This window comes from Heliangelus exortis, chromosome W (genome assembly GCF_036169615.1).
Source record: "Heliangelus exortis chromosome W, bHelExo1.hap1, whole genome shotgun sequence".
NCBI classification, from domain to species: Eukaryota; Metazoa; Chordata; class Aves; order Apodiformes; family Trochilidae; genus Heliangelus; species Heliangelus exortis.
The window spans coordinates 13,485,205-13,513,025 of record NC_092453.1 but is presented as its reverse complement, the minus strand read 5'-3'; the positions used below and the strand labels follow the sequence as shown (position 1 = coordinate 13,513,025).

Genomic DNA, 27,821 nt, shown 5'->3' with positions numbered 1-27,821 from the left:
AACAACTTTTGGGGACGGGCGGCTCCGCGCTCGCTCGCTTTTTTTTTTTTTTTTTTTTTTTTTTTTTCCTTTTTTTTTTTTTTTTGGTGTGTTTTTTTTTTTTAATTTTTTTTTTTTTCATAAAGGAAGGACAAGAGGGGAAAGTCCCCGAGCCGCCCCGACGCTCGCAGTTTGTCAGTCACCATGTGTTTGTAAAAACAATAGAGGGAAAAGTTGTCGGACCTTTTTTTTTTTCTTTTTTTTTTTTTTTTTTTTCCCTTTTTTTTTTTTTTTGGCTGGCTGGCTGGCGTCTCGGCTGTCTGGGTGGGGGAGCTGGTGGCGGGCGTTTGGTGGTCGGGAACCCCAAATCCCAACAAAGCCAGGTGTAGGGTGCCTGTAAAGCTGTGGAGTACCCCGGAGCAGGACTGACACAATACTTTTTCGTGGTTTTGGAGGGTCACACACGTGTGAGATAATAAAGCACTTTGGCAGAAGATTCCTCTCTTTATTTTTTTTTTAATTTTTTTATTTTTATTTTTATATTTGTTCCTTTTTTTCCCCCTTGGAATATTGTGAACATATTTGTGGCCATTTAAGGTAAAGTTACAATTTGCTATTAGAGTAACTTGTCTGTGGGTTGTTTTTTTTTTATCTTTTTTTCCTCTCTTTTTTTTTTTTTTTTTTTTTTAAATTGTCGATCCCGATGCGTTGTTTAAAAGGAGGTGCAAGTTATTTGGATGTGTAAAGCGTGTAAATGGAGCAAGTACACGGCGTGTGTGTGTGTGTGTGTGTGCACACCTAATTGCTCGCGTGTGTAAATATGCTGTAGATCCGCCGTGTAATTACATGCGTGAAATATACACGGAGGTGCAAACGCTGAGCGCGGGTAACTCGGGGCTTTCTTTCCTGCCGGAAAAAAATGAAGTCGAACTAGTTTTTTGGTGGGGTTTTTTTGTGTGGAGTGCGTGTCGGGCCTGCAATGGCAAAATGTAAAATAAAAAGTATAACATGCGGGGAGGGGGGGGGGGGACAAAAGGAGGGGGGGAGGGAGGAGGGGGCCGCTGGCATCGTCCCCAGAAACTTGAGCGTAAAGCGAATCAAAGGGGCTGATTTTGCAAAGTTTGCAGCAACGCTCTCTGGAAAGCGAAAACCTCGGGCTGGGAATTGAGATGTAGGAACGGGGTAGTGAGGGGTGGGGGGTGCGGGGATCACAACCAAACCAAAACAAAGCAGAATAATAATAACGAAAGAAAGAAAGAAAGAAAGGGGAGAAAAAAAAAAAATAGACTGGATAATACAAGGGGAAAAAATATTGTTCCTCTTGGCAGAGCCTCCGCATCACGTGTATTTGCGGCCTCGTATAAACTCGCTTTGCCATGTGTATGTGAGCGAGCTGGGGAAATTTAAAGTCGAAATCCCTGGAAAAAGTGCAGCGCGGGCGGGAGAGCTGCGGCTCCAGCCAGCAGTGCCGGGTAGGGAGGGAGGGAGAGACGGAGAGAGAGAGGGAGGCGGCCCGGCCCGCTCCGGCCCCGGTGCCGGGAGCCTCGGCTCGGCTGGGCTGAGCTCCGCGCCCCTTCCCTTCCCTTCCCTTCCGCTCCCTTCCCCTTCCTTTCCCTTTCCTTTCCTTTCCTTTCCCTTCCCTCCCTCCCCTCCCCCCGGCCGCTCGGAGGGAACCGATGACTCCGCACAGGCCCGAGCCGCTCCTGGGTTGTTGTTATTAACACCCCCCTCCTCTCCGAGCCGCAAATTAGAAATTGGGGCTAATTGGCAGGGGCTGCTCCCTGCTTCCCTCCCGGCCCCTCCATCCCCGCCCCGCGTCCCTCCGCACCGGCGCCTCCGGAGCCTCCCGCGACTTCGCATCTTTTTTTTTTTTTTTTTTTTTTTATTCCCCCCCTTTTTTTTTCCTTGTTGTGTGTTGTTTTTTTATTTCACCCCCCCCGTTGCTTTTCTCGCTGTTTGCCGTTTCTGCCTCTCAACGCTACTTTGCGTGGAAGAAGGAGAAGGGAAAAAGTTGGGAGCGGATGGCTGTAGTTTCTTCTCTGGGATCCTCATTCATTCCTCGCTGAACCTCCTGTTGCATAAATGATGCTCCGGCAGCGAGGCTTTTTCTTTTTTTTTCTCCTCCGGATTTGGGCTTAGAGTGGATGTTACCGGGTTTCGATCGCCTCTCTGGAAATACAATATCGCTTTTTAAATTTTTTTTTTTTTTTAATTATTTTTGCCTTTTTGTTGGTTGTTGTTGTTTTTGCTGCCCCTCCATCTTTTTTCCCTCCCTTCTTCTCAACTACCCACCCCTCGCCTCCCACCCCCCCTGAAAAAATCCGACTGTGTTTCCTGCAAGGCTCGGGACTGGGTTTCTGATTGCGGTTATTTCCATGTTTCTAGGTTTGTGTGATTTTGCTAAAATGCATCACCAACAGCGAATGGCTGCCTTAGGGACGGACAAAGAACTGAGTGATTTACTGGATTTCAGTGCGGTAAGAAACAACGGTGGAAATTAACAACAGCTGTAAAAAATATCTTCTAGCTGATCTGTTAAACTAAAAAAAACAAAAACAAAAAGGACCAACCAAAACCTAAACCAACAAAACCAAAACAAAACTGTGATCTGAGTACATTGGGCAATTTTTAATCAGCAGCTAGAACCGTGGTAAATATCTTTTTGCTTAAAAAAAAAAAAAAAAAAGCAAAAATTAGAGTCCTTTTATTATTTCTTATTGTATGTGATGGGAGATGCAATCGTGTTCTCAGCTTATTTTAATGTCTTGGATGGCTAAAATAATTGCTAAAAAAAGAGACGCCCCTCAAACATTTCTCATCATTAGTTAGTAAAAATATCTAGCACTTTTATTGTGCTTTATATTTTATAGCATTGTTGGCACATGAACTAATTAATTGCTAATTAGTTGCTTATATTCTATTTTCAGTTCTTCCCTTGTTTCATTTTTTGGCACATGGAAAGTGCAAAGAAATCCATGACTGTCTCAGTTTAAAGTTTTCACTGAAATCTCAGATGGCTTCTGCTGTCATTAAAACTGCTCCAATCTTTTCCGAAGCCCCCCCCCAGCTGGACGGTGCTTTTTTTTTTTTTTTTTTCCTTGCCTTTTTTTTTTTTTTTTTTTTTTTGTTTCTTAAAAAAAAAAAAAAGGGAGGGAGGGGGAAAATAAGAAAAAGAAGTACTTTTTGTGTCTTTGGGCTGGTTTGGAAGGCCAAACATTAATCCGGACGTGTGCACTTGTCTAGTTTTGTCAGGCTCCCCCTCCCCCCCTCCCAGCCCCTTCCTTCCTCTCCCCATCCCCTCCCTTCCCCCCCAAGATGTCAGGACTCTCTCTCTAGCCCCTTATTTATTTATTTCAGGGGAGCAGGGGTTTGCTGGGAGATGCATGGATGTTCCTAAAGCCCAGCAGCCCCCCGCCCAGCCCCTCTCTGTCCCCCCCGTGGAAATGAGGCTGCTTCAGGCTGCTGCTGCTGCTCCAGCCTCTGCTTGGGAGGGATGGCTTGGGGAAGTCGGGCCAGGAAACGTAGCCTGAGGCAGCTTTGCAGCCCCCTCTTTGCTTGTTGCACTTTTTTCCATTTGTTCCTTGGCTTTTTGCAGGCTCTGACTCAGGGAAGGTGCGTATTATCCACCAGACACGTCGGAGAAGAGAGAAACCAATTAGGGTCGAAATAAATGCTAGGGAGAGAGAGAGAGAGAGAGAGAGGGAGCGAGAGAGAGGGGGAGAGGGAGAGAGCCTTGCTTCAAATTGCTCTGTGGTAGAGACGAAATGAGAATTTAGGGCAGGTGGCACTTTGCATTATTATTATTTGGGTTCACAGATGACAGGCAAACTCTAAAGCGGGATGGAAATGGACGTTGCTACATTTATGGCCAAGGTTTCGACAACAACTGCAAAAAAAAACCAAACAAACAACTTTTTTTTTTCCGCTTTTGTCAGCCCGAATGTTGGAGAGGGGAGTGAGCCCCAGCCTGGAGAATGCTGCTGGGGACTGGGGTGGCTCCAACTCTTGGGGAAGAGAATGGTGTTTGGGGAGCTGGGGAGCCTGCTCAGCCCGGGCTGGTGGTGGTGAGGGGCTGGGGGGGCTGGAAGGAATATTGACTCCTTTGCAGGTCTGGGGGGGATGATGTTTTGTGGGAGACAAACTATTGATGTCATTCCCAGCGAATGTGGAAGCAACTTTTGACTAACAGTGGACTCGGGTATCTCTTGTTTTCCAGTAGTAATGCCTCTTTGTTTGTGTGTTGTTTTTTTTTTTTAGATGTTTTCACCTCCTGTGAGCAGTGGGAAAAATGGACCAACTTCCTTGGCAAGTGGACATTTTACTGGCTCAAGTATGTAAATTTTTCTGTTTTGTACGTAGTTGAAATATTGTTAGTTATTTATCAATAGGCATTACCTTTGTCGTGGTTGTTTTAATCTCTTCTGGGGAGCAGATTCATTCAGATTTTAGTGGAATTATTCCTAAGTGCTGGCTGCTATTATTATTATTATTATTATTATTATTATTATTTCCCCAAGACTGGGACATTTTCACAGTATTTTCATACGTTTACGGTTTAAAAAAAATTAAAAATCCTAAATTACTTCTCTGTAGCTTTGTTGAAGGCTGAGGCAGTTTACATTTTTTTTTCTTTTTGAAATCGAGCGCTGGAGATTTTTATTTACAATTTCAGATGCTGTCTCGTGTGTGTGGCAGAAAAGATAATCAAAACATCTTGTGTGAGAATTAGTTTTGTGAATAAGAACTGGAGGCTGCTTAAATTAAATAAATAAATGAGTCTGAACACCAGCCTCTTCCGGGAAGAGAACTCCTTAGTCTTGGAGGTGACTCTTTGCTGGGGGAATTTTTTTTTTTTTTTTTGGTGAATTCAGATCTTTCCTTTCCTGCTGGGAAACGGGGCATTTTCTCTCTAAATATTTGACTGGTTCTGGAGGGTCCCAGCAATTCAGCTGGAGGATTGGTTGGTTTGTTTGGCTGCAGGAGCAGTGTATGGGCAACTTTTGCATTCCATAAAACCAGGAGTCCTGTGCGATGACAAAAGAAATATCGGAGCTCTTTGCTGCAGAACACGTGTGTGCAATCAGTGTCTGGCAACCCCACTTTTATGTAGAGGTTTTTATATGCCTGACAAATTAGGAGTAGAACTAAGCAGAGATACTCAGGCATTTGAAATTCCCTTACTCTTCTATGAAGTTGGTTTAGGAGGGTTCCCTGCCTTGAGGATGTGGTGTTTTGGACAGGACACAAACCCAGCTCGGGGCAGAGAGTCGGGGGGTTTGAAAAGCAGAGGTAATCACACATACCAGCACACTCTACGTAGTGTTGTGAGGCACAGAGCACTGCTCTGGATCAGATGGTAAATTTGGACAAGTCCTCGCTGCAAACTGCCAGTGGATATCTGGATATAAACACGTCATTGCCTATAGTTTCGTGCCTGGGCTTTGCAGTTTGTCCTCAGTTAAAGGAACCTCTTCTGGGCATTCGGCTTTGTTAGGTGCACTAGGACACCAAGGAACTTTTTCCTTCCAAAGAAGGACTTCCTAATTTGAAGGTAGCCTGTAATAGACATTTTTAGACACCTACGATTATTGAGCACTCATTTTGTGAATTATACCCTATGCAGACTTGGAAAAGAATAATGTTTTTTGCTTTATCCTCACAAAATCGATTGCATGGTGCGTAGAGTGACTTGGAGAATTTTACTCTTAGGTCTTAATAACTTTCCAAACATAATTTGCCTTGTGTCTCGCAAGCTAAAGATTTTAATCCCATTTTTTTGTGATTTTTTTTTTTTTTTTTTTTTTCGGAATTCCATAATTTTAATAACTGCTTTGACTGAATACAGACCATCCACTGTATTTGTTTTCACTAGAGAGAAGGGAAGAGTGTTTTGGCCAGACAAATCAATTTGTCATGCTTATACACCAGTCAGTGCTGCAACTAACACTTGCTCTAGCAGCAATTGACTGGATAGTTATGTACAGTAAGTGCATCGTAAGCCTCATCTGTGGAGGCTTTTTGATCAGAAATTCCACAGGGCAGCACATCTGAACACTGAGGGAAATAGAGAGGCTGCATTGCATTTTTTTTTTTGGTTTTTTTTTTTTTTTTTTAATTGTCTCTCCATCCAAAATGCCTCTGACACATCATTTTGGAGATGCAGATAATGTAAGGAGCTGAAGTCAGCGAGTAGTGTCGTGAGAGAGAGCCTGTTTAAAACAGCCCCTGAGCTCTCCCACACCACTGTGGAAGTGCTGGAGTCCCCCAGCTTGCTGGTGGGTGAGGGACAAAGCACCCTTCCTGATAAAGGCCACGTCCTGTGTGTTGGGAGCTTGGTTGCTGGGTGGCAGGCGGCGAGAGGAGGGGAAACGCTGCTGAATTTCCTGCCTTACACCCCTGGTGCTTGGTTGGTTGAGTTTTGTAGCCAGGGACCAGTGCTTTCAAACAAGCTGAAAGCAGAACCCAGGTCCTGGTGTCGGTGTGGCCTGGAGCCTGAGCTGTGTGGCTATTGTTTGCCAGGCTCTTGCTGGCCAGCTCGCCCCGTGCCAGAGCCTTCCTCCTGCCCGCTGCTCGGCGGGATGAGCCGGGGCTTGAGACATCCACATGGGATGGGGTAGCACCCAGGCAGCTGCTGCAGGTAGATGTTTTCTGCAGCATTACAGACAGCTCCATCACTACCAGATGAATGCAGTTTATTATTCTGATTGTGCAGATTGATAATAGGGAATTTTAGCCATCCCGCTGCAGCCTGCTCTTCCTCCTTCCTTCCTGCCCCTCTGAAGCCTGAGCTGAGCCTCTCTTAATGATCCTCTTTTAAAAATGGTATTTACTGGGGTGAGGAACCACAGATGTCCTTCCTCTGTATTTACCCGAAAGTTCTCTTATAGGGGGGGAGATAAAAAAAAAAAAGACCCCAAAGAAAAGTAATCCCAAGCAGTGAAGTGAAACTAACTGTACTGCAGGAAGCGTGGTAATAGTTCATGCTTAAAGTCACCTTAATAGCTTTTTACTCATCTAATATATGATGCTCTGTTGTGATTTGTAACGTGTGAATGAAAATAAAGCAAAGCCACATTTCCTTTTAATCTTTAAATTCCCAAACATGGCTTCTTACCATGGCAAGAAATGGTGAGGGCTGCAAGGGAGAAAGGAATGTAACCTGAGCCACAGCCGTGACATTCCCATGGAGCATTTTTCACATGAAAGGCTTTTGTCAACCCAGTAAAGGACCAGGAGTTTTTGTTTGATGTTTGCAGGTGTTCAGCAGAGAGCACTAAAACAATTCAGCCATGCTGGTTTGGAGGCTCTGACCTTAACAGGGGGAATTGCTGAAGACTGAAATTATTTTTAAGAAAACTCCCCTGCAGTTACCTCGAATTTATATTGTATTTGTAAAGTGATTTAATACCTGTTACTTCAATTGAATAATACCCATCCATTAGAATTAAGGGAGGTTTTTCTTTTCTTCTTTTTATTTTTCCTGGGTTTTTTTCCCCTTTTCTTAGCATAGTTGCCAGAATAAAATCAGTTTTCCTGGATTTTCTAAAATTTTCCAAATAGTTTTCCTTAGCTTCGGCAGTAAAATCATTTCTCACAATAAGGGGAGGATGGTGATGGCTGGGGCTTGATTCTGGGAATGGATTTTGAAACAGCTTTTCCCCAGTTGTGGTGCTAAAGAATTTGCTAGGTCTGTCACATTGGGCATATTTCAGTTTCCGAACTGGTAATCAAAGCCCACATCTTCCTGATTATGTTCAATTTCTGCTTCTTCTATTTTAAGTATTTAATTTTACCTAAGTTTCCAAGCATGTGTTGTGGATTGCCCACCATGTATATGTTTGAATGTTGTGTGGGTGTAAGGAGCAGCAGCACAACTGAATTCTTTCTGCTGGCCACTCGTGTTGCACAGAAAAAATCAAATCTAAATTCCCTTCTAGCACAGCCATCAGTGAATGAAGCTCAGTCAGTTTAAAGGATTTAAAGACTCGCTTTTAATTTTGCCATTAGTTTGATTAGGGCTTGTCCTAAATTAGAATAACAGTGATTACAAATTAATACATCTTTAGAGAATCACAAATTCAGCTTGGGTTTGGAATTTATTTTTTTTTTTGGCTGTGTCTGTGAGTAAATTATAACCAAATACAGGGGGTATTTTTTTTTATGTGCAGTTCATTTTTTTTTTTTTTTTTTTTTTGGAGTGTGGCCTTGTGGGGAAGGTGCAGAATTTTGCTGCTATTGGTGACTGGTCAGAAGAAGTGAAGTTAAATACAATCTCTGTGTTGTAAAGGTTTTGGTAGCTGCTCAGGTTAGGTGCATCTTCAGGTGTGTAGTGTCAGTAGGAATAATGTCTGTGTGTGCTAGGGAGGAATACACCCTTTAGCAGGCAGGATTTGGGAAGAATGCTCTTTATTTGGGGGGTTATAATGCAGAAGTGACATTCAAAAGGAAAAAAAAAAAAAATAATGCATGAGAAATTTTAACCAGTAAGGAATGCAAGGAGGTGCAGCAGGTACACAGCTGCTGCAACCCCATCACAACTCCACATCTGGGATGGTGGAGGTCAGAAAGCCCAGAAAGCCCTGCTGGGGTGTGGCTGTTGGCTGTGTCTGTGTGTTGTACCCCTTTCCCTCTGTCTGGGGGTGTCCCCAGCACCCTGGTGAGGCTGCCCTGGGCACCACCAAACCCCGAACCCTCCGGCCCCTCCGGCCCCTGCCCTGTGGCTCTGCTGGGAAGGAAACACTCCTCCTCCTCCTCCTCCTCTCCTGCCTGTTGAAACACACTTGAGGCTGTAGCTCCGTAGCTACACAAAGGCAACTGCTTCCATATTTTTCATCCCCCCCGTTTCGTAATTATGATTAAGGGGAAGAAGAATGCTCGTTACCTCCCATCCTCCCAGCTATGTTTACTGGAGAAACCTTCCAGCCTCCTCCCCCCCCCCCGAGCCCCAGGAAAGAGGGAGCTGTGGGGGCAGAGGAAGACCCACGCTCTGGTATTTGAGTTGGCCTGAGCCATGCACTGCAGGCTTGGGGGAGCTAAATATTTAGTTCCAGAGAGGAGAGGTGGCTTCTGAGCTGGGATCTTCCTGGCGGGGGCAAAGGGAGTGTGTCCTGCAGGGGATGTTCCAGAGACACAGCCGCCTACACTCACTCACCTAGCTTTAAATCTGGAAGCTGAGGTCCTAGCTTGGTAATTTAAGAAAAAAAAAAAAAAAATAAAAAGAAAGAAAAGATGCAAATCCCTTCGATTTCGGGTGTTGGGAGAAAATGAGCTTTATTCATTGGCAGAGGGTCTAAGCAAATACTCTGCAACAAGATTGCACTGGATCCCAGTGAATCGTGTCTGAAACACTTCCCGGGTGCCTGTTGGGTACTGGAGCTTCTTTTCAGAATACTTTTTGCCCTGCTCCTGGCGTGTCTACCTTGTCGAGCTTCCTGGATGTATTTAATAATTCAGAAACGTACATGTTAGCTGTCTGAGAGACTGAAATGCTTGGGGGCCAGATCCAGCCAAATGTCACTTGGAGGAGACGTTTGTGCCTGCCACTGCCAAATTTAGCAGTAGCAGAAATCATCTTTGAGATTATTCAGGGGATAAAATGTATCTGTGAACAAAGTGTATGTGTTAAACCGGTGAACTTCAGTCTGACTTGGAATTAAGTAGGAGTACAAAGCTTGTCTAACGTGTTCAGTAAGGGATGCAGGGGAAAAAAAAAGGCATTTGGGAGCTTGTGAGGTACAATTTGGCTTCTTCCCATTTGATTTTGTACTCGTGCCACTCCCAAATTCAGACTGATTTTTGTCATAGGCAAACGCAGCTCCCATTGACTGAATTCCCAAGAAACATAAAATAGGCACAAAGACTTGTCAGGCTCTGCATCTCCTGAGCACCAGCTCACACCGATTTTCATCTTTCACCTCATTTTTTGGCCACCGTGCAAAGTGCTTTAATTTTTTATTTTTAATTATTTTTTCCCCCTCATCATTTAAACCTGTACTGAATTTTGGAGTTGTTTTGCTGTTTTAGTTCCCTACCTAGTAAGTCTGGGGATTTAAGCACACACTTTGGGATCCCAGGAATGCTGTGAATGAACTGCTTGGCATTTTTTGACAAGATCAGCAAATATCTTTCCCATACTATTGTAACGAGGAAATCACTTAAATAACAGATGAACAGCTAAGTCACATAAACATATATAATAGAACTATGTAATGAAAGTTTATGCTGTTAATTGCTTGAATCTCTCTTTAATGCACAGAATCATGGAGCACTAAAAGCTGTCATATAAACAGTTTTGTTTTGAGTTTGAAATGATTCTTTTTGGTTTTGGTTTTTGGTTTTTTTTTTTTTTTTCATCTGTTACGATAAACAAAGTCGTTTTGTAAGCTTTGCAGATCAAACATTTACTCCTAATGGTAAACTACATTTTGTGTCTGGAAATCTGTGTCTTTGCAAGAGCCAGAAAAGGGGCAGAGCCCCGGTGGCCCCGAGCGTGTGGTTTCCAGTGGTTGATATCATGATGTTACTTAGCTCAGTTCCCACAAGCCAAGATAACAGATCTGCAATTGTTTCATAAGGAACAGGGTATGTCTTGTAATGGTCTGAAGGTGTTTGTAATGGTCTGAAGGTGTTTGTAATGGTCTGAAGGTCTTTTACCAACATTTTCCCAGACAAGTGATAGCAGGGTGGTGGACATAATCAAAAGAGGACTAAAAAGGGTTAGAAATCACATTTCAAGAAGTAGAAATGAGTGAAATTTTTGGTTTTTTTCTTTTTAATGTCCTGAATGGGAGGCAGCCTATTGTTCTGGAGCTTTTGAACTCCAGCCTTCCCAAATTCTGGTTCCTCCATCTCCGGGGGCTCCGGGGAGCTGGCGGAGGAGAGCGGTTCCGGCGGGTGCTTGGGCTCGGTGCTGTGAGCCCGTTTCTGGCTGGTTCCTTCCTGCAGGACGTTGAGGTGTGTCCAGGCAGGGCTGCTGAGGGCTGGGTGAGGTGATTCCCAACCTGCCCAGGTTCTCTTTGCTCAGCCCAAGTTATTGCTGCGTTCAGCTGGGGCGGGTGTCAGAGGGAGAGGGCGGCTGGCGGAGCCAGGAATGGTTTTTGTGTCCTGCTGGAGATGTAGCCATAGGAAATGAATATACATGTAAGAGTCTGTGCCATCTGCCAGTGCCTGTGGATAGGCTCTGGAGCTCCTCTTGCACCTCGGAAGACAGGAGGGATGACAACAGTTAAAAAGAGTCCCTTGAATAATTTCATTTGGTGGGGTTCATCCTGTGCTATTAACTGCTAAGTTGAAATCTGCCTCTTGCCGCTTCAGAGGTTTTTAAACCCGTGACTTTGGGGCACAAATCCGTGGTCTTGCAGCACTAACCTGCTACATTTTCTTCTTTAACCTGTTAGCAGTGAAAGCTTTCTGCTTTAACCTGTTAGCAGTGAAAGCTTTCTGCTTTAACCTGTTAGCAGTGAAAGCTTTCTGCCTGCTGCTTCCTGGCCGAGCGGGGGGCTGGCGACCTCCGAATCCTTAGCTAATTTTCCTCGTGTTTTCCAAGGCCGTTGTGTAATTTCTTTCCTTAGCAAACTTAGAGAAGCAAGCAAAGTGTTGGGAAAGGTTGGCGTATTTACTCCTCCTGCCAAGGTAAACACGAGTGCAGTCGATCTGCATAGCAAACACCCAGGTGTATTGAAAAATGGGCTTAGCCGGGTGGATTTCTCAGCCGTGAGAAAGTATTTCAGGTGAAGGCAGAGGAACAGCATTGTTCTTGTGAGAGCTATTGTGACAGTCACTGGTGAACGGCGTCTTTCAAGCCTCCTGTTGGTAGTAATGACAGCAGGGAGCTGCAATCCATTGTTGTCTGGGCTGGGTATTGATCTATTTTGGAAACACCGCCTCACACGCGCTGCCGTATTTGCCGAGCGCTCTTGTGGAATTTGTCTAATCCCCCCAGACTTGAGTTGTTGAATATAACGAGTTTCTTTTCACCTGGTGAAAGAAAAGGCTTCGGAGGTTCAGCTGATGGAGCTGGCACTCGGCGGTGCCTTCTGCTCTGCTGGCTCGGCGGGGCACCGGGAGAGATGCTGCTCAGGCCTCTCCTGGCTGAACACTGCCTGGATGTTCAGCTGGCTGCTGTGCCACGGCCACCCTTGGCACCCTGCTCCATCACTTGTGTGTGTGTGTGTGTGTGTGAGTGTGTGTGCGTGTGTGGCACCCTGCTCCATCACTTGTGTGTGTGTGTGAGTGTGTGTGTGTGTGTGTGGCACCCTGCTCCATCACTTGTGTGTGTGTGTGTGTGAGTGTGTGTGCGTGTGTGCGTGTGAGTGTGTGTGCGTGTGTGTGTGTGTGTGTGAGTGTGTGTGCGTGTGTGTGTGTGTGGCACCCTGCTCCATCACTTGTGTGTGTGTGAGTGTGTGTGTGTGTGGTACCCTGTTCCATCATGTGTGTGTGGTACCCTGCTCCATCAGGGGTGGGTGTGTGTGTGTACCCTGCCCCATCAGGTGTGTGTGCGTGTGTGCGTGTGTGAGTGTGTGTGTGTGTGTGTGTGTGTGTGTGTGGCACCCTGCACCATCACTTGTGTGTGTGTGTGTGTGTGTGTGTGTGTGTGTGTGTGTGTGGCACCCTGCTCCATCACTTGTGTGTGTGTGTGTGAGTGTGTGTGCGTGTGTGAGTGTGTGTGTGTGTGTGTGTGGCACCCTGCTCCATCATTTGTGTGTGTGTGTGTGTGGTACCCTGTTCTGTCGTGTGTGTTTGTGGTACCCTGTTCCATCATGTGTGTGTGATACCCTGCTCCATCAGGTGTGTGTGTGTGTGTGTGTGTGTGTGTACCCTGCTCCATCAGGTGTGTGTGTGTGTGTGTGTGTGTGTGTGTGTGTGCCCTGCTCCATCAGGTGTGTGTGTGTGTGTGTGTGTGTGTGTGTGTGCCCTGCTCCATCAGGTGTGTGTGTGTGTGTGTGTGTGTGTGTGCCCTGCTCCATCAGGTGTGTGTGTGTGTGTGTGTGTGTGTGTGTGTGTGTGTGCCCTGCTCCATCAGGTGTGTGTGTGTGTGTGTGTGTGTGTGTACCCTGCTCCATCAGGTGTGTGTGTGTGTGTGTGTGTGTGTGTGTGCCCTGCTCCATCAGGTGTGTGTGTGTGTGTGTGTGTGTGTGTGTGTGTGTGTGTGTGTGTACCCTGCTCCATCAGGTGTGTGTGTGTGTGTGTGTGTGTGTGTGTGTGTGCCCTGCTCCATCAGGTGTGTGCCCGGTGAGCCCCAGCAGCTGATCTCCTCCAGCCCGATGCCCCCGTGGTCCTTGCCTGGACAGTGCTTCACTCCTAAGAATGCAGAACCAGGGGGGCTTCCCAGAGGAGGTTTTTGCCTTTGGGTTGGTGCTGTTACAGCAGATCCTGTCAGGCCCATGGGCTCTTTCTCTGGCTTCTCAAGGCAAAGCACAAAATGCATTGGTGATTCCAGTCGTTACGCAGCAATCAGCAGCTCTGCCATTTTCATTTGAGGGGTCCAAAATGGGGAAACAAAATAATTTGAAATAATTGAATTAATTTTTAGGCGTGCATGTAAGCCCTAAGAAAACGGGAATTTGATTCTTTTTGTTCTGCAGCATCTAAAAATTAGGCTCTCTCCTGGTGCTGTTTTTCTTCCCTAAAAGCTTGTCTTGTTCCTCAAGATTTGGGATTGCCAGGCTAACAGGGCACGAGGCACTTTTCCCTCTGACTGTACATTTAAATACGATCAGCCCACTTGATAAATAACTGCTACAAAGGTTTTGTTATATTAAAAACAGCTAAGTATGACTCCTGATGGAATATCAAGAGCCTAATTGAATCTCAGGGGTTCTGGTCCTGGTCATAAAGCATTTGAGTTGTTTTGTGCTTCGTGACGTCAGCCCAAAGCTTGATTGAATTATGTCCTGGGGTTGTGGGAGCACCTGCCAGGGCCACTGGACTGGAGGCTCTGTCAGCATTTCCATCACCAACCTTCCTGACGAGTTTGGAACTCGCCAGAACTGGGCTGGAGGTTGGCACAGACACTGGGAGCCCCCGGGGGAGTTGTTCTGTGAGTCCAATCAACCCAAATCAATCCCTCAGGACCCTTGCGTGGGGTTCTGAGGCTGCTCCTGGGGCACAGCTCCCAGTTGGAAAACCAGAGGAGAGGCTGGAAGTGCTGGAAGTGCACACACCAGAGGTTCTCCAGAGGTTTGGGTATGCAGGGCTGGGGCTGTCTCTGTGGCTTTTGGGGTGACCTGTCCTGGGATAAGGGGATGTGGGGGTGTCCTGCAGGCTCCATGGCACATCCTTCCTCCTTTGTGAGGGGATTTGTGTTAAAGGAAGAAGGGACAGCAGTGAAGGTGGCTTGCACAGCTAAAATACAGCAGTAACTGTTAATTTTACCTCTTTAAAGATCTGCATTCTTAATTAGAGACTGATACTGAAATGCAGAGTAAATCTTCAGAGCTGTGCTGCCCAAGGTGCATTGTGTTGGGAATAAATGCTCCTTATCCTCAGATGACTCCTGTCCATTAGGCCCTGGAACTGCTTAAATGCTGCAGATAGTGAGAGAAGGGCAGGGATGAGGCTGCTGCCTTCGTGATAAGGCAGATCCTCCACGTCTCTCTTAAAAGGAAAACCAGTGGCCTGAAAGCTTGATTAAGTTCTGCAGCCAGGAGACCATCCTAGAGTCCTGGGGTACTTTTTCTGAAGCATCTGAAGGTTTGCAGCAAAGGGTTGAGGGAGAAAGGGAAGCAACAACTTGGAAAATACTTTTTTCCTGATTTTACTGCCACAAATCATGCCCTGTGAGTCCTGCTGGGACTGTCAGGTACCTTTCCTTTTGCTGCAGAGTTTCTGCTCAGACCTTACAAACTGAGCTTGCCATGCTGGGACTCACAACCATCAGCTACTCCTTGCTGTCTCTTGCCAGAGCATTTGGGTTTGGTTTGCCTCAAGCTCGTATTGTTTGGGCCCACTTGGGTTCTTTGTGCTAATCTGGGCTCTCCTAAGTCAACTTCGTTTAAGAGTATTTGGTCCTTCAGAGTCAAGCAGGAAAAATGATGTGTTAAAACCTGATGGAAGAGGAGATAATACTTCATTCTGCAGGGACAGAATTGTTAGCAACTGCATTGCTTAACTTTTGTTTTCTGTGTCTAATCACTTTGTTGATTTTATACTCTTTGGAAAGATTTACTTACTTAGGAAATACTGTGTCTTGTATAAACAGAGGAAAATTCATGTTCCTAAAATTAGATATTTTGTAAACATCACACAGCAGAGCATTTAATTTATGAACTAGCTTATTAACTAATGGACATTGTCTCTTTGCCCTCTCCTAATTTGCTCATTTATATTCCTATTTGGTTTCTATTCATTTTTTCCCCCTATCTTTTATCTTTTTTTTTTTTTTTTTTTTTCCCTTTCTTTTTCCCTTTAATCTGTCTTTTAAAACTGAAGTGGTTAACTCACAGGAGTGGCAGCAGAGGGGTGAGAGTGCTCCAGGTTCATGTCAAGGTTCAGTTAAAGCACTTTGGTCAGTCTGACAATACTGATGCTTCTTCACATCTCCCTGCCTGTCCCTGAAGTGCTCAGCAGATCCTGAAAAAGTGGTGATGTCCAGTTAGGAATTTGTCCTGGCAAAGGGACAGAACCTGGGGATGGGGATGGCTTTCAGCAGCTCCTGGATGGCTCCTGTCGGGTGTGTGGCTCGGGAGATGCTCCCTTCCCAGGGATGTGCTCCTTCCTCTGCTGGGGGAAAAAGCCTTACCAGTGAAATTATGGGCAGTAAATTGTCATTATTTTCTTTTTCACCACAAACCTAATTTAGTTGGAGTGCAAGAATGTAGTTATATTCAAACATTGTATATAACAACCTGAGCTTTACTTCTGGGTCCTCTGAGAATTCAGCCACCCCAGGGTATTTCAGTATTATAGGATCAGCAGTGTGGGCACTCCTTACCTTTTTGTAGGTCCCAGCTTGTCCAGGTGTTTTGTTATCTCTCTTTTTTATTCTTTCCTTGTACTGATGCTCTGTAGGACAGGAAAAATACTGCAATTCATGAAACCTTCATTATCTGAGCACATATGGGCAAAATTTAGTCCTTTCTACAGTGCAGATCCAGGTTAGGGAGCTCTGCTGTTGCAGAGTGTGGTGTGGGGCAGTGCAGAAACATCTTGCAACAATAGGGATTCTCCTACATCCAGCAAAACCCCACCTCTGGAGCATAGGGCCATCTGCATCTGACCTGTGTGGTAACTCAAACCTTGCATTCAAAATTGCTCCCTTTCATTCCAGTCTTTCCTTCTAAGGATGCAGCAAAGGTTTTATTTTAAATTTCAAAGTGAAGGGAGACGGATAGAGGAAGGAGCTGAAAATGCTGTAATCCAAAACTTAAACAGACAACAGATAAGGTGATTGGATTTTTTTTTTTTTTTTTGCATTTTTGTGCACACTTACGGAATGCCACTGCCTGTGAATGCCCAAGTGTCTCGTGTGGCTGTGGAACCCAAGATTCCGTGATAAAAGCATGGTATTTTAATGTTCAAAAAAAATGTTTTTTCACGTATTTTTATATGTAAAATAAAAATCTTCTGTGTCTGTTGTTGGGCCTAATTGTGGTAGGTTTGTAAACAGGGCAGTGCCTAATGCCACGCCTAATGGAGAATGGGTATTTTCTTAATCCGAAATAGAAAGAGCTTAAATAGAAAGTGCAGGATTATAAAAGAAGCAGCTTTATTCTTTTTTAATATAAAGTTCTTTCCCTTTATTCAGCTCAGTCCTATCCCCACTGCTGGAAAAAACCAAGTTCTGGTGGCCTCTGCATGGCAGGCTGAAGCCCCTGGCAGTGGGCTCACAAGCACTGTGCCTTTCTGGAGTTGCTTTGCTGCTTTGGTAATATTTGTACAATCATATTTTACTGCTTAAGCCTCTTCCTTGTCCCTTGCTGTCTGGAAGACCTCGTTCAATGGGAAATTAGAGCAAATATGGATAATCTGGGGAAGATTTTCAAATTTGCCCTTTGTATTTATCAGAAATCAATTCGAAAGCAAAACAAAACAAAACACCCGAACAATGCTGGGTAAAAATAGGAGCAAGCTTAAAAAAAATAAAAAGGACAGACTAAAAAAAAAAATAAAAATCTATTTGAGAGGTAGGAGGTAGGACTGTTCCTGGGCTGGGGGTTGTGCTGATGGGAGGAATCCTGAAGGCGAGGCAGGGGAGGATGGGGCTGGTGCCGCTGCTGCCGTCACAGATGGCACCCATCTTGCCTCCTGTGCCTTCTTCCCTCACAGGCTGGCATCTTCATCTAACGTAAGCATCTATGTGCTGCTGATGGCACTGGAGGGGTAGGGGTCTGTGCAGAGTAGGGAGGCTTAGCCCTTTCTCAGATAAGGGCTTGAGATAAGATGGCTCTCCCAGGGTCTCTGCATTCCCGTTGTACAGGCAGCTTGGTGACTTGATGCCTGCTTTTTAGATGGCTCGGGTTAAATGAGATGAATCCTGCCTTAAAGGTCCCTTGGATCTACCTAAATCCTTCTTTCTCTTTTTTAATTTTTTTTTTAATTTTAGTTTTCTTTAGAACACAACCCCCTGTGTTCTTCCATCCCTGAAGAATCAAGAGCCCCCATCGTATAGACTGGAAAAGCGTTCTCTGGCTGCAGCATTTTATGTTATTATTTATGGATTGATTACACTTATTAAAGGCTGCCACTGTGTTTGGTGGTGTGCTTTTTAGAGGGTTAATTGGTTCCAGTTGCAGAGTTAATTGATTTCAGTTGGCTCCCAAGGAGGAGATGTGAAATGGAGTCTCTTCGGAGGGTGACACTTCCCGGGAGAGGGAAACACCTCCTCCCCCCTTCCTGCAAGGAACAATTCTCCTTTGGACCTGAAGAGAGGAAATTTTCTTTGCGTTGCCATTTCATCTCATTCTTACCAGTGCATCCTCTAAAATGCCTCCTTCCAAGTGGCAGGGTGGCTCTGCAGTCATGGATGAACATCTCCATTATTAGCATCTTTTGATTTTATTCCAACTCGGTGACTAATGGCAACAGATTCCAAATAGTTATTCTGAGACTTTTGACTCAGTCCAAATTTTGCCTTAAAATGGGTTTGCTTGCATACAAGAGCTATTTTGCTCTCCTGCATTCATTGTGCCATTTTCAAATGATTTTCAACTTGAAAAGGGTTTGGTCTTTTGTAATTTAATCCGAGTTTCCTGAGAGAACATCAAGGAAGAACATCTCGTTTACTGATGGGTGAAACTGGAAATGTTCTTCTAGAGAATGATCAAAAATTCCGGCTGCTTTCTGTCTTAATTCTCCATTTCTGAACTGTGCTCAGTTTTTCTGGTGGGGATTCACACTTGTGTCTGGCTCACTCAGGAATCCTGCAAATATCGCACTTCTTTTCCTCATTAGAGGCAGCTAATTAATAAATATGAGAAAGTTAACTGATGGGGAAAATGTTATCTGAGCAGTGTGACTTTCTAACCTTGACTTTCTTTGGAGTAATCAAAAATAATAGATAGCAGGCGGAAGGAAGTGGTGGTGGTTTTATATAATCTGTCAGATCCACAACTGGAATAAATCAGCAGAACTCTGCAGACACCCACCATGTTGGGCTGCTTTGTGCTATCTGAGAATCTTCTGCTGGGAAATGAGCAGGATAAAATCCAAAATACCTTGATTTTAGCGAGGGCAGGGAAGGGAATCTTCGGGAAGAGGACTATGGATCTCCGGCTCCATAGGTACTTGGGAAGGTGCTGCTTCCCACCCTTCCTTTTCAGCTTTCATTGTGAAATGGAAGTACACATTTCCTGGTTGCTTATTTGGCTGAAGCCTCCTTCAAGCACACATTCAATAATTTGTCTTATTCATCTCCTCATCATGCTCATGGTGATGTTACGTTCGCCTACAGCGAGGACGCAGTGCTAGAGGAAGAATGAATATGGATGAATCGATGAATACAAGTGCTGTAAGTGATTTTTAGAGCTTCTCATATTCAGTTTGACAGTCTCGGATGGAAGGCTGGCAAGATCAGGCCCATGTTTTCAATCAGCAAGTGCACTTTATGTGCACTTTCCTCCCGAGTTGGAACCCGCTCTCTGGGCTATTGAAAGCCACGGGAGTTTTCCTGCTGCCTTCCCTGGGAGGAGGATTGGGCTCTCTGGCTCCCTGTTTTCTGCAGGTTTATACAATTCATTGCCCTACATCCTCATGCTAATGAAGGAGCTGGGTACAGGCGTGGAGAGGCAGGATATGAAGAGGTGGACTTGGGGAAGGAGGGCTCTGTTTATTTACTCCTCCTCTTAGCCTTGCCCAGAGAATCGTTTTCTCCCATCCTCTGCTGGAGGTTTTGCTGGGAGAGGATGTTTGCAGGGCTTGGAACAGCCTGGTGGGAAGCTGTTTCCTTGTGGTGTTTTTGAAGTGATTTACAAATCGACTTTACTGCTTTGCACTAATTTGTAAGGAAAACTTCCCTGTAGAAAATTCACCAGCGTCCTTATAACCAGTGTACACTTTGTATTTCCTTGTCCTACTGTTTGGGTTATAAACATATTTAAAAAAATATATTCACACACACAACATTACCATGATTTGGCTTAAGCATCTGTGGTTATAAGTGCACTTCATTTCACCTAATTAAGTTATTTAGTCATTTACACATTAGCAGTGTACTACATATTCCACTTTTACAGGAACTTATTTTAATTATACCCACAGTTCTGTTCTGCTCCATTATAGCCATAGATCAAGCTGAATAATAACCATTCTAAAAGCCATATGCTAAAAGAGATTATAGGTCATTAAGGCCAAATTAAGGTAACATTTCTGCTGGTCACAAACAGAAGTCTAACCAACAATTATCTTCTTTCAGGGCTGTAGCTACAGTCCTCTGAGCTTTTAAGATGACAACCAAAGGACAATCTCTGATTCCTAATTGTTGGCCTCAGTTTCAGAGGTTGTAATTTCTGAAATTAATAAGGTTTGCTAAGGCATAACAACGTTTGTTTGTTTTTCACTGTCTGATCCTGGCGGTTGCCAAAGGGTCCCCAGTGTAAACCTGATCTTCCAGCAGTCCTGCAGAGTGCTGTGTGATGAGCATCCCTCCCTCTGCTCCCGGGAGCTGCAGGGACCACTCCGGGCTGCTGCCTTCTGCAGCTCTGGCCTTCACTCTCTGCTGCTGGATAGAGTTGGATCTAATTGTCTCAAGATTAATTTGGGCTCAGAGCTTGCACCTAAGAAGCTTACCAGTAATTCCCCCCCCTCCCCCCCGAGCGAGTCTCGGTGGCATTTTCCTCTAAGGGAGGGAAGAGCTGAGCTGCAGACAAAGTTGCTGCCAGGAGAGACTTGGGTGTCACGTCTGGGGTGTGTGCTGAGCAGCAAATCCAAGTCTCCCACTACTCTCTAGCATGTCAAGTGAATGTAAGTAGCGTGGTTTTCACTGTCCAAACACGTTCACAAAAAAAATAAAGGCTCCTTAGCAAATGTCCTGTGACAAGCAGAGTTACGTCCCCCATCGAGTGGGAAAAACTGTGCCCATCACACTCAAGAGTGCAGAAAAATCTGGAGGAAACGGCTCAAACAGGACAGAGCTCCTTGGAAGTCGGTGCCCATCAGCTCAGGAGGGAGAGGAGGGCCTGGGAAGGCTCCTGGATGAGTTGGGACAGGACTATCCCAGAAATCCCTTCATGCTTCCAAGGCTCTGGGCAATGGCACTGAAGTCCCCTTTCTGGGGTGCTGCCCCTTGGCTTGCTTTAGCCAGGAGTAGGTACTTTTTTGTTTGTTTTTTTAAGAAGGAAACGTAAATGGTAACTTCCCAACTTTCACAGATTCCACATCACACTTTGCAACAAAATAAGCTTGGGTTGGTTGTTAATTTCCCCCTCTTATGGTTGCAAAGACAAATATTTAAAATAGCCTTACCCAAGTTCCTAAAAAAATAAATATACAGGTCATTAACCAAACAGAATAATCAGTGGGCATACTTGCAACATTTAGTTGGTGTTTGGCAGAAAGCTGAAAGGAATTACCCTTTTTTCTGCCCAGTGCCATACTGGTGAGTACTGGAATGGCTATTGGGGCTCTTTGTATTCCAGAGTCCTATGAGATACTGTAGGATAAGGATTACAGGATGTCAGGTTGGAAGAGACCTCAAGGATCATCTGCTCCAACCCCCAAATATTATTTGAGATATCTCAGTACCCTGCCAAGCTGAGACTTAAAACTTTCCAGAGCTGAGGAACAAAGATCCCCTGACCAGCTGGGGTTCCTGTTGCATCTCACAAGTAGCAGCAGAAAAAAGAATCAAAATAAAATGTCTTATCCAGTGGATTTGTTAAAAACAGGTAGTCCCACAGTTTCTCTCCACGTGAAACTGGCTGGCCATGCAGTTATCATTCCCACTTTTTTGTCTTCAGTTGGACTTCAGAGGGAAGGACTTGTGCTGCAAAGCATTTCCCTGGTGTTTATAGCCATGGGGATGGAGCTCATTGCCAGTTATTAGGGTGCTGGAAAAGGAATTTAAGACTGGAAGTGAGGGGTTGGATGAACAGCTCCAGGTGCCTGCTGTTGCTTAGGTTGTCATGCTCTGCCTTCAAATTGTTAAGGTTTTTGGTCCAAATATCATATTGGAATAATGTTCCAGCATCTCAGACCTGATGGCCAGAAATCTTATTGTAATGTTTTGACAAAATTTAAATATGGCCAGTTTACATTCACTTGTTCTTGTTCCAGCACTGAAATAGCATCTTTCCCTTCTCCATCTGTCCCCCTCCCCCAACGTGTGGCATGTCTCTGCAGGGACGTGCCTTTTTTTGAGAGGAAAACTCAAGCAGCCATTTGTGGCTCCCAGCTGCACACCTGCACTTGCCCCACTTGGGTTTGCTCCCTCCTTTTCCCTGGGAAGGAAGGGAATGCTGGGGAGGGATGCTGTGACACCAGGTGCTGTCTCCATGGTTACAAGGAGGTCCCATCCCAACACAGCTGCAGCTGAAGCCTCCTCCTGGTGCCTTCTGGGCTCCCAGTGGGGTGGAGACCCTGGAGGTGGTGGGTGGGATGCCCAGGTGGGACCAGTTCAGCTGATGAGGCAGTGAGCTGGGATGCCCAGGTGGGACCAGTTCAGCTGATGAGGCAGTGAGCTGGGATGCCCAGGTGGGACCAGTTCAGCTGATGAGGCAGTGAGCTGGGATGCCCAGGTGGGACCAGTTCAGCTGATGAGCCAATTAAGGAGGAGCTTGTTAAGGCAGGGGTGGGGGTGGCTATTTATAGCCACCTGTGGCCACCTGCCTCCATTTTCTTCACGGGGCTCCTTGCAGACTCTCAGGAGTTGTGTGGGTCCAGGCTGTGGGATGGCTGCTTCTTCCCTGAGGTAAGGAGTGGGGAGCTGGAACCCTTGGAACAGGAGTGGTGATGTGTATTGGATTATCTGCTCTTACCTGGAGAGGTCTGGGGGGTTTGAGCTGTTTTTTCTCTTGGAACTGGTGAATTCCCCATTTCTGCTTTTCTTGAGGCTGTGGTTGGTAAGGTGAGGAGCCTTGGTGGCAATTCCCAGGGGATGTGTGTGGCTCTCTGGGAGGTTTCTGTCAGTTATTTCAAAATATTCTTGCTTGTTTTCCCCATGGATTGATGGGGCTTAGAGAGAACTTTGCTTGCCAGAGGTAGAATCTGTTTTATCCTGTATCCTGTGAGGCCGTTAGGGCTGAAGTAGTTAAATCCCACCTCCTGCTCTGAAATAGAAATACTGGCCCAAAACTACCTCAGGGCATGGCTGGGCTTGGTGGTATGGAGGTTTTTGTGGTGGAGTCAAGAGGATCCCAGTGCCCCTCTTGTGTGTGTAACTCCCAGTACCTCCCAGTACATGGGGCTGGGGATGTCCAGAGCCTGCAGCACCAAGGGGACTGGCTGATACTTGGTTTTTTGGTTTTTTTTCCCTTCAATTTTCCTGTGCAGACCAGTGCAGTCCTGCTTGGATTTTGGTTTCCCTTCCCTTGGAGCTCTGAGTCCTCAGTAAATCCTCTCTCTTCTTTCTGAACTCTGCAAGAGTTGGAGCGCACGCAGCTCCTCTCCTGTCCTCGGGGTCTGGATGCAATTTTTCCTAAGCTTTGGTCCCCATCCCAAGGACTCCTGCTCCAGGAAAGGTGCTGCTGGCTTTGGAGAGCAGGATCCCCCCCTTAGCCCCCCAGTTGTGTGCTGGGGTCTGGGCTGGCCGTGTCTCTGCCGAGTTCCCTGCCAGGCTCCTCGTGCTCCTGCAACTGAAAAACTTTTCTTGCGTTTTGTGGCAGAACCTGCTAAGCAGTTCCAGGGCCTCTGAAGTGTGCCTAATGTGCAAAAGACAAACTATATTTAAAAGTGCCTTATTCGCAGAGGAACACCTCTAACCTTTCAATATGTGAATAAGATGTCAACCCAGTTCTGGAGCTCCACCAGGTTTTGACATGAGAATGCATTTGCAGTCACTCGTGTGCCTGCATTGGGGAAGTGCAAGAATTTGCCCGTGTTTATTTAAATAGTGCAAGCTTTGAACGTTATCACCTCTTTTATTTGAGAGAAAAAAAAAGAGACAACAAAGATGACATCACGGGAGCATCGTGCATAGACAGCTAGAGTTTGGAGGGCAGGGATTTTAAGGTGCTCCCTGCTTCTTTGCCTCTGCTTTTGGATAACTGGAGATCCCTGGAATAAAAACCAAGTTTTCTTCCTTAAGCTGAAATGCCTTTAAGTGTATCAGTGTTTACAGAAGCACTTTGAGCTTCCCTGGCTCCATAATTAGTCCTCCAAATCAGCTGAATTCCACATCTTGGGATCCTTGAGTTGGAGGAAGAAGTTGAGTTCTGGAAGCTTGGCCGTTGATGAAGGTGTGAGAAACCTCCCTTTAAATCTGCCAGGTTAAATTAAGGAGAGCTTTTGGTCACTGGAATGAGCAAAAAAAAAATTTTGGTTTTAAGTAGTGTGTGTTTTAATTGGAAATTTCAGGAAGGCTCCATGGCAACTGTAAATAGGAAAGGGGGAGAGTTTTTCATGGATCCTCTGACATTTAGGTAATCAGGCTTTGTTTATTTATTTGTCTTGGGATTTTTTGTAGTTTGGGGTGGGTTTTTTGTTGTTTTTTTTTTTTTTGAGAATAGGCACTGGGCTGGCAACTTCTGTGCAGCAGTCTGCAGGCTGTAAATGATTTTAAAGTATGGATTTTGTTTTGAGGCAGTCTTGAAAATTCATAAACACCTTTGAATTCGTTCCAGGAAAATAGGGAGTGTGCATTGTGCTGGGCATGGTCTTGTAATCCAGAGATTAAAATAGAGGAAAGAGTGGTAAAATTTTACATGTAACAGCAATTAATTGTGGATAGGGTAAGAAGAAGGTAGTCAGCCCTATGAAATGATTTTCTGTACTGGATCAAAAATTAATGTGGAGGCAAATAAAAATAATGTGAGCAGTAATGGAGCTAAATCTGGTAGTTATTATGGATTTGGCTTTTTTTCTTCAGTCATTGTAGCACCGTGTTATTAATGTTTATTTGGAGTATGAATGCAAGGAGCAACTTTACCAGTTTGCTTGTCACACAAGTTGATATCTAAAGGGAAAATATCCCTGATGGAAAAGCAGAGAGACTCAATAGATATATTTGGTCTCGCAGGCAGTCCATTAATTTGCTCAAATTAAATATTATCTTTAAATATTGAAAGGTTAAATGTACACTGATAATGGATTTAGACAGCCATTAAGTCATAATTGCTCTCTAATGTAGTTAGCAAAAGACATTATTTGATATAACTTATTGAAAAGGGACTAAAAGGCCCAGGATTTTTTTATTTTTTTTTCCACTTGCCCTTTTTCATATAAACGTCCAAGATTAAATTCCATTTTCATTTAATACCGTGGGACCTTCTCAACTCTGGGAGGGGGCAGCTTGGGCTCCCTCTTGTTGGGTCCTCGAGTCCTTGGGGAGAGATGGGTCCTCTCTGCCCCTCCTCAGAGGGAAGGAAGCCTCTGATGCTCATTTAAAGAAAAACTCTTGAGACTTTAACCCCACAGAAGGGGAAAAAAAAAAAAAAATCAGGATTTGTCCTGTCAGTGTGGTGAGGATGGCAGCCCAAAGGTTGTCAGGAGCATCCTCCTGGGCTTGTGCTCTGGGGGCTTTTCTTGGAGCTGGGCTGTCCTTAGCTGGGAAACACAAACCAGGGCTGAGGGCCCCTGGAATTATGGTCCCCAAGTTTGCTGGAAAGCCAAAATATTTTTAAGCTTTCATAATATTTCCCTGGGAATGTCCCTCGGTGCCGAGCTCCTTGGCGGGTGAGGGTTGCTGAGCCCTTGTGGGATTTTGGGGCCACTTCTGCTGCACATCCCTTTTGGTCAAGGTTTCCTGAGGTGGTTGGGGGTGAGGTTGGTTGTTGGGGGTGACACTGGTGGCACTGGGAGCCAGGCCAGTGCCAGGAGGTGGCTGGAGAAGCCCTTGCTCCTTGGAGGGGTGGCAGGGAAGCTGGGGGGGTTGCTTGGGGGAAGCCAGCTGGGGCACTGGGATGGTTGAGCTGGGAGGTCTGACCTTTCTGCTTTGATTATTTAATTGGTTTGTTTGTTTCCTAAAGCTGAGAAATCACCTTTGCAGTCAAAGTTGCCTTGCACAAGGTCTGCTTTTTTTGTTTTTTTTTTTTCCTTTCTGGGCAGTTGCAATCTAGAGATGAAGGGCTCAGAATAAAAAGTAATTTCCAGAGCTGCTCTGGTTTGGTTCAGAGCAGAATTTCAGCCTATGGTCTGTGAATTTGGTGTTAAGAGATCTGGCAGGACTTTTCTGTTGAGAAGAAAAAGATAAATATCAATATTTTCTTGGATGGTGTCTTTTGTTTCAAGCCTGGAAGGGCCTTAGTCTTAAGTAGATGTTATCCTGTAAATGGGATGGTTTTCTTCTTTGGCAAAATTTAATGAGATAATATCAAATACAAGACTTAAAGGAAAATGCTGTTGTCATCTATTACAGTATTATAAGTAAAAAAAAAAATCTTTAGGCCTTTGTACTGCTTGGTTATGACATTTTCATGCAATTCACATCATGTAGGTTATGAATCAGAGTGAATTTTTCTTAATTTTCCCATTCTGAAGTTTATAAAATTAAAAATAAAAAAAAATAACCAAAACCCCCAATCCTACAAAAACTGCTGCAGAATAATTCACAATGACCAACTCTATAGAAGATTAAATTAATTCCAAACCACAAGAAGAGGGTTTGTAAAAGAGAGGTTTGACTTCCATCTCTTTTTTTTTTTTTTCTGGGTTGTTTTGTTGGTTTTTTTTCCTTCCCCATCAGGGTGAAGGTGGTGAGGCCACTCTTGGGCCCTGGCAAGGCTGTGAGCAGGGAGTGTTTTCAGTGAGTCAGGGCATGCTTAGGTTAAGAAACTCATTTGAGTTGTTGAGTTTTTTGCTCTGTGAGCTAAATCATAGATTTGAACCTCTGAGAAGTACCTGGGTCAGATACCTTTGAATCTGTCTTTGGCCCGGGCAAGGAAATAGTTCATGTTTCTTACAAATGAAATGGCAGAAATGTCTTTTGTCTTAATGAGTTGGGTGCTTCCTTAAAAATACATCCTGTGGTTTTTAATTCCTGATGCTTTGGGCTCAGAATGTAACCTTTGGCTCGGTCATCCTTCTTTCCTTTTTTCTTTTAAAGGAGAGAAAATGATTTTGGGTAGATTTTTGTGGATCCCAGGTTTGGGAAGTGCCCAGCAGCAGGGTGAGATAAAGCAGTGGCTGGGCAGGGCCTCCTTGTTCTGCTGCTTCCCTCCAGCATTGCCACTGTGGGGCAAAAAAAAAATAAAATCTGTGTGCAGGAGGCTTACAAAAGTTTGGGAAAAAGGGGAAAAACCCCCTGGACAGTGGGGCTTAGCCTTTGGTGTCAGCAGTGTTCCCTGGAGCCAGAAAACCTGTCTGGTTGCCCCAAGAATGCAAGAAGTGACTCCCTTGATTTACTTCCCCTCCAGGCTCTGTCCAGGAAGATGCTGCAGATTGCCTCTTCCCTTTGGATGGAAACCTCTTTTGTTGAAACAAGAATAGGTGTAGCACATTTTGAAAATTAATTAACTCTGTATGGTTAATTCTCCCCCCTTTGCCCTTGCACTGTTTGATGGCTTTACCGTGCTCTGCTATTTTTGGTATTTAAAATGGGCTTAATTAGGAAAGGAAGGAAAGTGAACTGGCCTGGCTGCAAAATGGAAAAAAAAAACCAACCCCCTAAGCCTGCAAAACTAATAGATGTCTGTAAAATGATGATTTTAGAAGGGCAGCAGTTTATTTTTCAGCCTTTTTCACTCCTTGTCCGTACAACTCCCATTTTTGGACAGCCTCCACGATGGCTTGGGGGGGATTGGGTGTGGACATGGGGTTAGAAATCCCTAATCCCTTTCTAGTGGCTTTCCTGGCTGTGTCTTTGAGGCACAGAGGTTTGGGAACCGGCAGGAAAAAAAAATGCAGCTATTTAAAGTTGGGAATCGTGACGTCCCTCGTTGGGATTCGGAATTAGGATCCTGTTTTTCTGACCCCACGGTGCCTCGCAAGCTCCTGTTACTGTCACTGGATATATTTTGGTAGTCATGCTTCAAATGAGGTTTCCTGCTTAGCTCCAGAGCCTGCAGGTTTCTGTGCACCTGTTTCCCCCAAATCCAACCCCAGTTCCCAGGGATGGCACAAGAGGGGCATTGTTCTAGCAGAGAGCCTGGATCTCAGGGGCTCTACCTCCCATACAACAAGTGGGTTACTACTCCTCTACAACACACTTTCTCATGATTTGTGATACTCTAAAGGTAGTTTTAAGGAGATTTTTTTTTTTTTTTTTTTTTCCTGAGCAGAAAGCAAGAAAACAGTTGAAGTCCTTTTACCTCAAG

The 27,821-nt window shown here is 45.0% G+C and overlaps 1 protein-coding gene across 1 annotated transcript in view; it reads left to right on the top strand.

The window, feature by feature from the left end:
* The first annotated feature begins 1,350 nt into the window (after positions 1-1,350).
* Positions 1,351-27,821, top strand: part of TCF4 (transcription factor 4) — a 218,582-nt gene continuing 192,111 nt past the window's right edge. Inside the window, exons 1-3 of the mRNA XM_071729830.1 lie at positions 1,351-1,451; positions 2,365-2,456; positions 4,237-4,309. Coding sequence (XP_071585931.1) covers positions 2,385-2,456; positions 4,237-4,309 — 145 coding nt within the window. The 5' untranslated portion in view covers positions 1,351-1,451; positions 2,365-2,384. The remainder of the gene's footprint in view (positions 1,452-2,364; positions 2,457-4,236; positions 4,310-27,821) is intronic.